At 39.1% G+C, this 14,228-nt stretch overlaps 1 protein-coding gene across 2 annotated transcripts in view; it reads left to right on the top strand.

Annotated features, from left to right (window-relative positions):
* Positions 1-14,228, top strand: part of USP9X (ubiquitin specific peptidase 9 X-linked) — a 149,686-nt gene that overhangs the window by 98,044 nt on the left and 37,414 nt on the right. For both annotated transcript variants that reach the window (XM_025371684.1, XM_025371685.1), the window contains exons 23-29: positions 148-426; positions 2,260-2,385; positions 3,726-3,851; positions 5,346-5,512; positions 12,640-12,748; positions 12,983-13,129; positions 13,755-13,901. In XM_025371684.1, the coding sequence (XP_025227469.1) occupies positions 148-426; positions 2,260-2,385; positions 3,726-3,851; positions 5,346-5,512; positions 12,640-12,748; positions 12,983-13,129; positions 13,755-13,901 (1,101 nt within the window). The remainder of the gene's footprint in view (positions 1-147; positions 427-2,259; positions 2,386-3,725; positions 3,852-5,345; positions 5,513-12,639; positions 12,749-12,982; positions 13,130-13,754; positions 13,902-14,228) is intronic.

Genomic DNA, 14,228 nt, shown 5'->3' with positions numbered 1-14,228 from the left:
TAGTTTTGAAATGAAATATTAATTTGAAATAAATAATAGATGGTCAAGAATTTCTTGGCAGTGACAATAGTACAAATAGAAGTTTGTTTGTTTGTTTGTTTTTAATCTTTTAATACAGCCCTCTCCCCCTCTTCTCTATTTTTCCAGGTAGTCTATGCCTTGTTAATGCCTGCTGGTGCACCTCTGGCTGATGATTCCTCTGATTTTCAGTTTCACTTCTTGAAAAGTGGTGGCCTACCCCTTGTACTGAGTATGCTAACCAGAAATAACTTCCTACCAAATGCAGATATGGAAACTCGAAGGGGTGCCTACCTCAATGCTCTTAAAATAGCCAAGCTTTTGCTAACTGCCATTGGCTATGGTCACGTTCGAGCTGTGGCAGAAGCTTGTCAGCCAGGTGTAGAAGGTGTGAATCCCATGACACCGGTAATACAGACTTTTAAAAAATCTTTTTATAATAGTAGATAGCAGTTTTTAAAGTAAAACTAATTAGTGTTTTAAATGTAGAGTTCAAGATTGACTCAGTGTTCAAAGTACCTTATTTCAGAGGTTTTCTTTATGATGTTTGTATTAAAAGTGCAAATACTTTTCGCTGACTGCTAATAATATGAGGGTAGTTTCTCCCTGCCCACTTAAATCTCTCTTGACTTTCAATTATTTTAAACCTAACAAAAACTCCATGTGAATCTCTTATTAACTTGTGCCTGGCAGATATATAAAGACACAGATTGTAATAAGAGATGTAATTGGTTTATCTAGTTGCTTGTTTCCCTTCCCACCTTGGGCTTAAACCCAAGTTCTGAGCTTATTCTGACTCTGTGTCTGCCTTGGTGGCATTCTTGATCTATGTCACAAAAAATTCTCAAGACATACCGGAATTTGATACTTATTTATAAGAGATCAAACTATGCTTTTAATTCTAAGTAAAATTTCATAAACATCATAAATGATTGTTTTACTAAGTTACTGATAGAAGGTAAAAACTTCAGGGATAAAGATTTTCTTCTTTAGAAATGGCTTAGGTTTCAATTGGGGAGATCAGAATGTTGATAATTATGGTAATATCACATATAGTTGTTTTAGCTGTGATAGTATTGTGGTTATGTTTAAAAGGAAGAGCCCCCTATATTTTTGAAGTGATTGCTGAGATACTTCCAGGTGAAATTATATGATATCCAGGATTTGCTTAAAAACAATCCTGGGGTGGAGAAGTGATGGAAAGCAAGGGAAGATAGATTAAACAGTTTGGTCCACTGGTGATAATTCCTGAAGCTAAATAATATGTACATGGGAGTTAATTATACTACTTTGAACACTTTGGTGTGTGTTATGAATTTTCTGTAAAAAAAATGGCTCAAATTTTATATTGTTTTGTATCACAGGTCCCATCTTTGTTAGGATTTTTTTTTTTTTTAAAGTAGTTTTTATTAGGTAAGTAAAAAGGCAGCTTCTTGTTAGGATAAAAACAGATTTTTGTCATGATCCCTGACACAGATGCTCAATGAAGTACGCAGAAAACAATTACATGTATCCACTTTCACCTTTCTTCAATATTTATTCAGAGTATGTGCCACTATGGATACAGAGGTACATAATAACCTCTAATCTCAATGAGCTCACAGTAGGGAGCCCAGTGCAAAATTAGTAATATAGAAATATCTTAAAATAATATTGTAGAAATATTTACAGTATATACATAGGAGGGGAGTTGCAACTTGAAGGCAGTTAGAATTACCTCGCTAACAATTACTTAATGAAATTAATCTGTCACTGATTTAACAACTTGATTATACTGTTAAGTAAAAACTAGGGTACCTTTTGTACATTAGTCCTCTTACTGCTTTTTCAGTATTCCTTAATTTTTCTTTTTTTCAAAGCAAAACGTGATAATAATGGGGAATACAAGCAGTGTCTACCCAAGGCATGTACATAAAAGACATACAATACTTTACTGAGTCTCTAGAAGGAACCAGGCTATTTAGTTATCATTATCCCCTGCAAGTTAAGCTGAGCCCAGATTTAGAGACACGAGTTGATTGCTCTAGAATGAGGATTTGCAGACACATGCCACTACAGTGCGCAAGAAAGAGAGGAAGCCCACTTTGTTGGCAGTGCTTTTCGTGTAGGTTGCCACAGGTTCTATAATGTGTATATGCAAGGCAGTCGTTCTGAGGGAGTGGGTGATGAATGAAGAGCAAATGGTTAGGTCTGGTTATGTACAAATTATTTACTCCAAATAAAATGGTTAACTTTTTTCAGATCAACCAAGTTACCCATGATCAAGCAGTGGTGCTACAAAGTGCCCTTCAGAGCATTCCTAATCCATCATCCGAGTGCATGCTTAGAAATGTGTCAGTTCGTCTTGCTCAGCAGATATCTGATGAGGTTAGTTTTATCAAGACTTCTGTCACAATTTTAACTTTCCTAGGCCCACTTATTTTAATCACTGTCTCATCCTTTAGATAATGTTCCCTTAGTATCAGTTTTGTCTACTATTAATATTAGTACTTTCTATTTTTAATCAACTATATGTATAATAAACAGCATCCTTTTAAAGTGTACAGATTGGGTGATTTTTTTTTTTTTTTTTTTTTTTTTTGAGACAGAGTCTCACTCTGTTGCCCAGGCTGGAGTACAGTGGTGCCATCTTGGCTCACTGCAACCTCAGCCTCCAGAGTAGCTGGGATTACAGGTGCCCCCCCGACCATGCCCAGCTATTTTTGTATTTTTAGTAGAGATGGGGGTTTCACGATGTTGGCCAGGCTGGTCTTGAACTCCTGACCTCAGGTGATCCGCCTGTCTCAGCCTCCCAGAGTGCTGGGATTGCAGGCATGAGCCACCATGCCCGGCCCAGATTCAGTGAATTTTGGCATATATGTGTGAAAATACTGCTGCGGTCAAAACCGAGTATTTTCATCACTCTTTATGCCCTTTTGCAGTTTATTCTTTCCCCAGGTAACCACTGCTCTTTTTGTCCCTAGAGAGTGTTTTTTGTCTTCTAGAGTTTTATATAGATGGATTATAGTATGTGTTCTTTTGTGTTGGGCTTCTTTCACTAAGAATAATGACTGAGAATTACCTATGTTGTGTGGATCAGTAGTTCATTCCTTTTTATTGCTAACTAGTACCCATATGAATATTCCACATTTTGTTTATCCATATTACTTGGTGAAGGAGAGTTGGATCGTTTTCCCTTCTTGGCTGTGAATAAAGCTGATGTGAACATTGTGTACAAGTGTTTGTATAGACATAAGTTTTCATTTTTCTTGGATAAGAAACTACAAGTGGAAAGATTGTCATCTTTGTAGTATTAAAATATAATAGTAAAGAGCTAGATAACTTGGGAAGCATACTTTGCTGTATTGCTGTTTAAAGGCTGGAGGTGGGGAATAAGCCAGGTGTAGTGACAGATGCCTGGAGTTCCACCTACTTGGGAGCCTGAGGTAGGAGGATCTCTTGAGCCCAGGAGTTCAAGTTTGTAGTGAGCTGTGATCACACCACTGTACTCTAGACTGGGTGACAGAGCCAGAGGGCTCCCCCCAAACCTTTTTTGTTTTCTTTTTTTCTTTTTTTTTTTTTTAAAGACAGAGGCAACTTGGGAATTTAAAAGACAATGATACTACACAGTAATTCCTGTTTCCTTTACAAGGTGAAACACTTTTGTTTTTCTAAACATAATTTCACTCTCATTCTATCAACAGTTCTATTTACTCATTATCTTGCAGGCTTCAAGATATATGCCTGATATTTGTGTAATTAGAGCTATACAAAAAATTATCTGGGCATCAGGATGTGGGTCGCTACAGCTAGTATTTAGCCCAAATGAAGAAATCACTAAAATTTATGAGAAGGTAAGAATTATCACAGAACTGTATTCCTTGTAAGCAAATGTTTCTTAATTGTGCATGTGGTTTGATTTTTATTAGGTTTGCTATTTTTAAAAATTCAATCACTTGCATCTTAATGGTTGAAAATTAACTGGTAGCTATATTGAGAATATGGTAAAATTTTACTTTGAAAATGAAGTACTTGGCCGGGCGCGGTGGCTCAAGCCTGTAATCCCAGCACTTTGGGAGGCCGAGACGGGCGGATCACGAGGTCAGGAGATCGAGACCATCCTGGCCGACACGGTGAAACCCCGCCTCTACTAGAAAATACAGAAAACTAGCCGGGCGAGGTGGCGGGCGCCTGTAGTCCCAGCTACTCGGGAGGCTGAGGCAGGAGAATGGTGTGAACCCGGGAGGCGGAGCTTGCAGTGAGCTGAGATCCGGCCACTGCACTCCAGCCTGGGCGGCACAGCGAGACTCCGTCTCAAAAAAAAAAAAAAAGAAAATGAAGTACTTAAGAATCCTGCTCTGGGGCTGCTTTTTAAATGAAATTGCCTTTTTCTGCTTCTTGTGGGGGTCAGATATAATTATCTCATACTAAATTTGCTTTATCCCGTTTTCCTTTTTCTTTTATCATCTTTCTGTCCTGCGTAAATTTTGGTTTGTCAGTTATGGTATGGCATTTAAGTGTTTTTTTTTTTTTATTTATTCTCTTGAAGCAGTCAAAAATAAGACTGTTAACCAATTAGGTATCATTCCTGACCTTCTATTAGATTAAGCAAATTATCTACAGAAGAGAAAATGTGGTTGGCTTTTTCATTTATCATGTATACCTGCTCCTGATGCTACATATTTAGAAGGAAAAATTGAGTTACAGGAACTTCCCTGGCTTGGTAGAGCTTCCTTTACATGGCCAACATAACCCTGATTCGCCTAGGATATATGTTGATGTTCCATAGTATTTGTCTGGCACAGCCCTAGGTATTCATTCAGTATATTAACTGAATACTTACTCTGTTTCAGGCATGTACTATAGTTACTACTTTTGGATTAATGAAGTCAGATTAGAATTCATTAGGCACCTCCCCAAGCATATTTTAGGTTGTAAGTCTTTGATACCCTTCCTGAATAGTCAAAAACAATTGATTTTGAATAAAATGGCACAATAGGCAAGCAACATAATGGAACTAGTCAAAAGTACCTAAGTGCTATTGTGGTTCTTGAGAGAGGATTGGTTGTTGGTTCAGAAGTAAACAACTCAGAAAGTCTCAAAAAAAAAATAGGTAGTGTGCTCCTCCAACCCTCCTTGAGACATAGGAAAATAATGGAATTAGACTTTATTTTCTATTATAGTCATTTCCGGACTATTCTAAAGGGGCCTCAAGAGTTACATGCAGCCTTGGAGAGGCTGAGGCCAGGTGGTTTAAGTGAGTAGGTGAGTTTTAAGCACTAAATAGAAGTCGTATAAGATTTTTCTTAACCTCTTTGGGTAATTTGTTCTTGATTATAATTTTACAGACCAATGCAGGCAATGAGCCGGACTTGGAAGACGAACAGGTTTGCTGTGAAGCATTGGAAGTGATGACCTTATGTTTTGCCTTGATTCCAACAGCCTTAGATGCTCTTAGTAAAGAAAAGGCTTGGCAGACATTCATCATTGACTTACTATTGCACTGTCACAGCAAGTATGTGTCTTTTATAATTGTAAGAAACTTACTTTTGTAAACGGAGTGAATTAATTTAGGCTGGTAAAATGTGTCCCAAAAATTAAATATTTATTGTCTCTATAGCATATTGGTATTGAGGAAAATAGTGTTTTGTTTAACCTAAATTTGTTTGGTTTTAGTCTCTGCAAATGCCAATATTAATTGTCAAAGCATGATTTTTTTTCTAATTCTAGAATTTAGTTTTACCTAGGAGGTATATAGGTTAGCCTGTTTCTAAAAATCTAGTTGGCAAGATTTAAATCATATAGGATATTAGCCTCCTATCTTAGATTCCTAGATGCCAGGTTTTTTTTAAAGCCAAACAGAATTTGATATGAAATTTGTAAGACAGGGTCATTGTAAGAACTTTTGCAGTTTACACTGAGAATAAAGATAAGTTATGAAGCTCATGTTTCCATTTCAAGAGCATTTAATCAGTGGCAGTAATTTTGTTTTGGGCTTCTTTTTTGTGCAAGTCAGTCAGATTTATAGAAAATGTTGGTTTCCATCCTCATGTATCAGTCTGATCCTGACCTTCGTATATGGTGACTTTATAAACTTGAGCTCTAATAGCGTCACCATTATATGTAATTAATCTGTTTTATCTATATTTTGTGAAAAGACACAAAATGTGTACTTTCATCGTTCGGTCACATGCCATTCAATAATGACAAAATTCATTGATGAAAGGTTAATGTAAAGTCACAATAAGCCATTTGTTGAAATGAAGCATAGTGATAAGTAAAGTTTTAAAAATGTACATACTGTGGGGGATAGGGTTCAACTTGCCCACTCAAGAGGATGTAGAGTCTGAAGTGGGAATGTCACTTTAGAGTCTAAAGTGATTTAGTGGATTTAAAGTATGAATGTCACTTACTTTAAGAAGTTCCTTGGTGTAAGTTCTTTGAAGACATCCAGTTCAACCTATTCAGAAACTCTTTTAACAGGATCCCCACAAATCAGATTGGGCGTGCTATCTCCTTGAGAAGACAATTCTGCACATTGGAAAAGATAAATAGGTTTAGTAAGTCTAGTTCCATTTAGTGATACATACATGTGGGAATGGTGAGGATAGGAAAGATGATTAGCCAACAGTTTTAATGATGTCAAACCTAGAGGGTAGCAAGTTTCTTATTCTATGTTGATTTTTTTTTTTTTAATAATTAAATTAGGGGCCGGGCGCGGTGGCTCAAGCCTGTAATCCCAGCACTTTGGGAGGCCGAGACGGGCGGATCACGAGGTCAGGAGATCGAGACCATCCTGGCTAACACGGTGAAACCCCGTCTCTACTAAAAAATACAAAAAACTAGCCGGGCGAGGTGGCAGGCGCCTGTAGTCCCAGCTACTCAGGAGGCTGAGGCAGGAGAATGGCGTAAACCCGGGAGGCGGAGCTTGCAGTGAGCTGAGATCCGGCCACTGCACTCCAGCCCGGGCGACAGAGCAAGACTCCGTCTCAAAAAAAAAAAAAAAAAAATATTTAAATTAGGAACTTATTTCACCTCTTAGTCTAGTAACCGTTAAGGAACTTGGTTTAACAGGGTTTTTTGCCCTCTACCCTTTATGAAAATTACCCTTATATAAGTCAGAACCATTTTGCCTCTCTCTTCCCTGAAACTTGCATGCAGTGTGGTAAAGTACTGTAGAAAGCATGTTATCTCATTATGTCACCGTATTGTCTGCAATAATAAAGAGGGTGTTCTAAGTTAGGATTTTTTTGAGTTTTAAGTACCTGATTTTTATAAATATCTGAATACCTATGTAGGTTCAAAATCCATTATTTCCCGTTTGTAAGAATTTGTCAGCAAGTCCGACTTGGATATTAATCATTGGCATTAATATTCTAAAATCTGAATCCCCAGGCCAGGCGCGGTGGCTCACACCTGTAATCCCTGCACTTTGGGAGGTTGAGGCAGGTCAGGAGTTCTAGACCAACGTGGCCAACATGGTGAAACCCCGACTCTACTAAAAATACAAAAAATTAGTTGGGCTTTGTGGTGGGCACCTGTAATCCCAGCTACTTGGGAGCCTGAGGCAGGAGAATCGGTTGAACCTGGAAGGCGGAGGTTGCAGTGAGCCGAGATCACGCCATTGTACTCCAGCCTGGACAATAAGAGTGAAACTCCGTGTCAAAAAAAAAAAAAAAAAAAATCTGAATCCCCAAATACATACTGGCCCCAGGGGTTTCAGATAAGGGATTGTGAGCTGTGTACAAGTCTGCCCCTCAGATAGAGTTTATAATCCTACAGTAACATTTAAGCATAGTTACTTACAAGGTACTTCTCACTTAATCCCTATAGCAACTCAGAAGTAGACTTTGCTGATGGAGAGGCACAAGGACTGTAGAAATTAAATGACTGACAAGGACATAATCATCACTAAATGCTAAAACTAAGACTGAAGGCTTTCTACCTCTTGAGTTCTGACATTTCTGCCACACAAATTGGGCTCTGGGTGTAATTATAATCCACCAGCAAATATGTGAATCCCTGTGTATGTGCTTGGCCATTAAAACCAAAGTCAAATAAGGCAGTTCTTGCATTCAAGCAACTTTGAGACAGAAATTGGTGCCATAAAAGGTAAAATACTTTGAGAATTGGAAAGGGAATATCTTACTTTCTACCTGGAAGGAGCAAAAGTGAAGGTTTTGTGCTGGATGTAGCATGTGAGCTCGTGTTTGGGTAGGATTTATATGTGCATCAAAGTAGAAGATGGTCATTGCCAATGTTCTCTCTCTCTCTCTCTCTCTCTCTCTCCCTCTCCCTCTCCCTCTCCCTCCCCGCCCCCCTCTTCTCCCAGTTATGTGGCTTTTATTTCATGTGTCTTTGGACTCCATACACTTTCCTCCTCATGGTCTACCCTCATCTAAGCAGTCTGTACCCATTGCCTGGACAATCATAGTATCCTTGATCTTCCCACCTGTAGTGTTGTACTCTTCTAATCTGTTCACTACACAGCAAGCAGAGTACTCTCTAGAAAATATGATCATGTTGCTTTCCTGCTTAAAATCTTTCCATGTCTTCCCATTATCTTTGAATTAAGTTCAGACTTTTAAATTTGGCTTATAAGCACTCCATAATTTGGTCCCTGCTTCTACTTACTCAGAAGTTTCAACTTAAATGCCACATATTCTAGAAACTTTTCCTTATCCCTAAACTAGGAAAGGTTTCCTTGACCTCTGTTCCTATTAGATGGTCTGCTTCCACATCATGACACTGACTTTATTTTATTATAATTAGTTGCAATGGATTTAAATTCTTTTAGATAAATGATATTCTTTTCTGCTGTTTCCACAGCCTGTTGTTTTATTCCCTGCCTAGTTAACTCACTTATGTTACCTCTCTGATCCGTGAAAGCATTTGACTTTGCCACTCCTGGGATAGTGCTTTCAGAGCAGAGCTGAGTAGTTGGTTTAATGTTTAGAAAAGGAGTCAAGGATAATACTGTAAAGGAGGTTAGTGGGAGTCAGTTTGACAGAAGGCCTATGGTGCTAAGGTCTAAGCAGTGTTTGATTTTAATGTGGTGTAGGCAGTCTCATGTGTATGTTTGGTAAATATTGATCAAATACCTGTTGTATACAAGACACTACCTACTGTGGATATGGCAAAACGGACAAAATCTTAGCCTTCTAGGAGCTTACATGCCAAAAGGGATGGGAGAAGAGAAGACATACGAGAAGTATATCAGATAGGAATAAGTGCTATGGGAGTGACATGTAAAGCAGGAAAAGGGGCTGTGTAGTACGGGGCATGAGTGGAGTTCAGTTTTTTATAGGGTGGTTGAAGAAGACTTCACAAAGGTGAAAGCTTTGTTTAGAGGTCACCTTTTATCATTACCTTTCAGAGCAAAGTAATAATCCATGTGGCTCGTGGGGAAAGTGTATTTTAAGCAGAAAAAAACAACATATATATGTCCAGCCATGTCAAGAACATGCCTGACATGTGAAAGAACAGCAGGGAAACTGGAGTGGATGGAACAGAGGCGGTAGGGGATGGGGAGTAAAGTCAGAGAGGATAACAAACACCGAATGAGGGTTTTTATAGGTCATCATGAAGACATTGACTTTGATCCTAAGTGAGATGGGAATCTTTCAGAGGGTTTTAAGCAGAGAAATGATGTGCTCCTCCTTAACTTTGTAAGTTTATTCTGGTTAAGAATAGTATGTAGGATAGCAGGAAAAGCAAGCTATTTTATGAATTCAAATGAAAGATGACAGTGGGCTGCATGCAGTGGTTCATGGTTGTAGTCTCAGCACTTTGGGAGGCCAAGACAGGAGAATCACTTGAGACCAGAAGTTCGAGACCAGCCTGAGCAACATAGTGGGACCTGTCTCTAAAGAAAATAGAAAAAATAAGCCGGGCATGGTGCACATGCATGTAGTCCCAACTACTCAGGAGGCTAAGGTGGGCAGATACCTGAGCCCAGGGAGGACGAGGCTACTGTGAGCTGTGATCGTGCCACTGCACTCTAGCCTGGGTGACAGAGCGAGACCCAGTCTCAAAAAAATAATTTTTTTTTTTAGCTGGATGTGGTAGCATGCACATTTAGTCCTAACTACTCAGGAGGCTGAGGTGGGAAGATTGCTTGAACCCAAGAGTTTGAGGTTACAGTGAGCTAGGATCATGCCACTAAACTCCAGCCTGCGTGACAGAGGGAAACCCTGTCTAAAATAAAAGGGACTGACTATCGTGAAGATAGAGGCAACAGGATTAGTTGACAGAAATATATTTCTTTTGAAGCACTGTAGAAGTCTGCATTTGCTCAGGAAAGTTTTATCAGGAATTGATAAGCATCAACTTTTTATTGCCCCCCTCGCCCCCACATTTGGGCTGCATACCTAGCTTGTTGAAAAATTAGTAAACCAAAGCAGTGGGAATAACATATACCTTTGAAAATCTGATTAAGTTATGGGCTTGTTCCCAGAAAACTAGATATGCCTAACTTTGGTTTACTTGGGTCCCCCCCCAAACTCTACCTCCAAAAATTTTAGGGGCTTCTGAATCCCTCTGATTTATAGGCCTATGGACTGTTTTCAGAAACCTAAGATACCCTCTAGGGAGGGAAGTTAGTACACAGAATGTATGCTGTCAGGTTCTTTACATTTGTACTTTAAATTAGGTTCTAAGGGCTGGGCTCAGAGGCTCACGCCTGTAATCCCAGCACTTTGGGAGCCCGAGGCGAGCGGATCACCTGAGGTCGGGAATTCGAGACCAGCCTGACCAACATGGAAAAACCCTGTCTCTACTAAAAATACAAAATTAGCCAGGTGTGGTGGCATATACCTATAATCCCAGCTACTCAGGAGGCTGAGGCAGAGAATCGCTTGAACCTCAGAGGCGGGGGTTGCAGTGAGCTGAGATGGTGCCATTGCACTCCAGCCTGGGCAACAAGAGCGAAACTCTGTCTCAAAAAATAAATAAATAAATAAAAATAGGTTCTGAGTTACCTAGTAACTAGCACAAAGACAGAAATGTAGTTTTCCATGAAATGCAGTTTGTGATGTCTGTAAGGTATTCACAAATGCTTAGCAGGTACTTGTTGAGCATCTTCCATGTGTCATACGTTGTTCTAGGTGCCAGGACCTCTGGCATCAAGAAAGCCCCTACCCTGAAAGAGCTTGCTTTGTAATGGAGATAAACTACACATTTGATAACTGGTTCTTGAGCTCCCCCTATATGCCAGATACTATTCTAGGTTCCAGAGGCACAATGTTAACTAAATAGATGATGTCTCTGCCCTCTTGGAGCATTTTATTCTAGTAAGATCTATATAGTACATAACGCAGTTTTTTAAAAAGATAGATCCGTGATTCCCAGATCTGAGAATCATGAGACAAGTCTTTCCCAAGGGTCATCAGAGAGAAAATATGGTATTGTGGTTCTCAATCTTTTTTTTTTTTTTTTTTTTTTTTTTTTTTTGAGATGGAGTCTCGCTCTGTCACCAGGCTGGAGGAGTACAGTGGCATGATCTTGGCTCACTGCAGCCTCCGCCTTCCAGGTTCAAGCAATTCTGCCCCAGCCTCCAAAGTAGCTGGGATTACAGGCGTGCACCACCACGCCCGGCTAATTTTTGTATTTTTAGTAGAGACAGGGTTTCACCATGTTGGCCAGGATGGTCTTGACCTCTTGACCTCGTGATCCATCTGCCTTACCCTCCCAAAGTGCAGGGATTACAGGCATGAGCCACCGTACCCAGCCTGTGGTTCTCAATCTTTAGTGCACATCAGATTCACCTTAAGAGTTTATTAACACATTGCTGGGCCCCACCTCCAGTATTTCTGATTCAGGAGGTCTGCATTGGAGCCTGAGAATTGGCATTTCTAACAAGTTCCCAGATACTGATGTTGCTGCTCTGGGGACCGTGCTTTTGGAACTGCCAGTACGGTATAAGGCAGCAGTTCCCAACCCTTTTGGCACCAGGGACCAGTTTCATAGAAGACAGTTTTCCATGGATCAGGGAGGTAGTGGGGGATGGTTTCAGGATGAAAGGATTCCACCTCAGATCATGAGGCATTAGATTCTCATAAGGGGCACATAAGCTAGAAGAACCCTTGCATGTGTAGTTCAGTAGGGTTTGCGCTCCTGTGAGATTCTAATGCTACCGCTGATCTGACAGGAGGCAGAGCTCAGGCCATAATGCTCACTCGTCCTTCTGGCCTGGGGTTTGGGGACCCCTGGTATAAGAGACATATGCCACAATAGCCTTACTGTGGTTACTACAGAATTTCCACAGAGCTGTTGTGCAAAACCATAGTTGAATAAAAATTCTGTGGAAGGCCAAAAAGATGCATAAAGTTTATTGTAGTAGAGCATTTGGTATATAGAGGAACATTTCCAGCCTGTTCCAAGAAAGAGGTGTTAGAAGATAGTATCCCTCAAACTCTTAGTGTCAATTTGAGGTTATAGTCCTGGACATACAGCTTAAGTTCGTGTATTATGTGGTGCTGGCTTGAGTGCTTGGTGTGTGTAGGTAGAGTAATCCTGTATCCTTACTATTAATTTATCTCCCTCTTATGCTCCCCCCACCCCTCCTCCCCAAGAGGGAACAATGTTACAATCATTTTTTTTAAATTGGAATAATGTATTAAATGTGAAACATTTTTATTTCAGAACTGTTCGTCAGGTGGCACAGGAGCAGTTCTTTTTAATGTGCACCAGATGTTGTATGGGACACCGGCCTCTACTTTTCTTCATTACTCTACTCTTTACTGTTTTGGGGGTGAGAGACTTTTTAAAATATGCCTATCAATTCAATGTGATTCATTCTTTAAACAAGAAGCATTCAGAAATTTGTGGTTTTAGCTTGCATTAAAGTCAGGACAGTCTATATTTAATAAATGAAGTACTACTTAATTTCCCATACTGTGGTAGTCCTCTAGTTAACTCTGGGTTTTTTAAAAAGTGGATTTTGAGGATAGACATGTAAATTGATATTATTCTACTTTGTTTCCAGAGCACAGCAAGAGAGAGAGCTAAACATTCAGGCGACTACTTTACTCTTTTAAGACACCTTCTTAATTATGCTTACAATAGTAATATTAATGTACCCAATGCTGAAGTTCTTCTCAATAATGAAATTGATTGGCTTAAAAGAATTAGGGTAAGTTGCAGATAATACTCCATTTATATGTCATTATTAATAAATAGAATGTTTTATTGATGGTTTATATTTTTTGAGCATTTTGGTTAAATGGAAAACTCCAAAGATTGATAAAAAGGGACCAAAGAATATACTCTGTATCGGTGGACATTAGTAACCTGCGATTCACAAAAATGAATACTATCTAGTTTTGTAAAATGAATTGCTTACTTGAGACTTGAAATACTGATGTTCAGCTTCTTTTATTTTAGCATTTTGGGCCTTTTCGCAAATTCTCATTTTAAAAAAAAGTATTCTTGAATTATGTCAAAAATAAGTCTGATAGAGCAGAACTTTTGATCATAACATCTGATACTTTTTACTTAGGCAAAATGATACAAGAATTTATTTCTGAAGAGTTTTGTAATTTTTAGCCTTCAAATTAGCATTTCTTCTAGTAGTTCATAAAGCCAATTTCTGGAAAGTTCTGAAGAAAACAAACTTGTTTGAATGGAAAGACTTAAGGAAATTATCTCATATCCCTCCAGCTCTGTCTTGTTCTGGCTCCTCTCTCCCTCTTTACCTCCCTTTCGTAAGCTAGACATTTGATCTCTCCTCCCCACCCCCAACCCCCCGCCTTTGGCAGGATGATGTTAAAAGAACAGGAGAAACGGGTATTGAAGAGACCATCTTAGAGGGCCACCTTGGAGTGACAAAGGAGTTACTGGCCTTTCAAACTTCTGAGAAAAAATTTCATATTGGTTGTGAAAAAGGAGGTGCTAATCTCATTAAAGTAAGTTCTGTGTTCTTGGTTGTAAGCTACATATCACAACCTTCTAAATGTTTATAATCAAATTAATTTATAGTAGTATCATGTCTTTGTACTTTCTTGATGTTTTCTCTTTTTAAAGAATGTTTATCAAATTTACAGTAATTTAAGAAATACAGTTATGCCTTACTTTATTCAAGAGACATTTCTAAATTTGTATTTAAATAAGATTTCATGGCTGGACTTGCTGGCCTCACGCCTGTAATCCCAGCACTTTGGGAGGCCGAGTCTGGTGGATGGCTTAAGCCCAGGAGTTGAAGACCAGCCTGGGCAACATGGTGAAACTCCTTA

The sequence above is a fragment of the Theropithecus gelada genome, chromosome X, assembly GCF_003255815.1.
Source record: "Theropithecus gelada isolate Dixy chromosome X, Tgel_1.0, whole genome shotgun sequence".
In the NCBI taxonomy this organism is placed as follows: Eukaryota; Metazoa; Chordata; class Mammalia; order Primates; family Cercopithecidae; genus Theropithecus; species Theropithecus gelada.
This window is presented reverse-complemented; position numbering and strand designations above follow the sequence as displayed.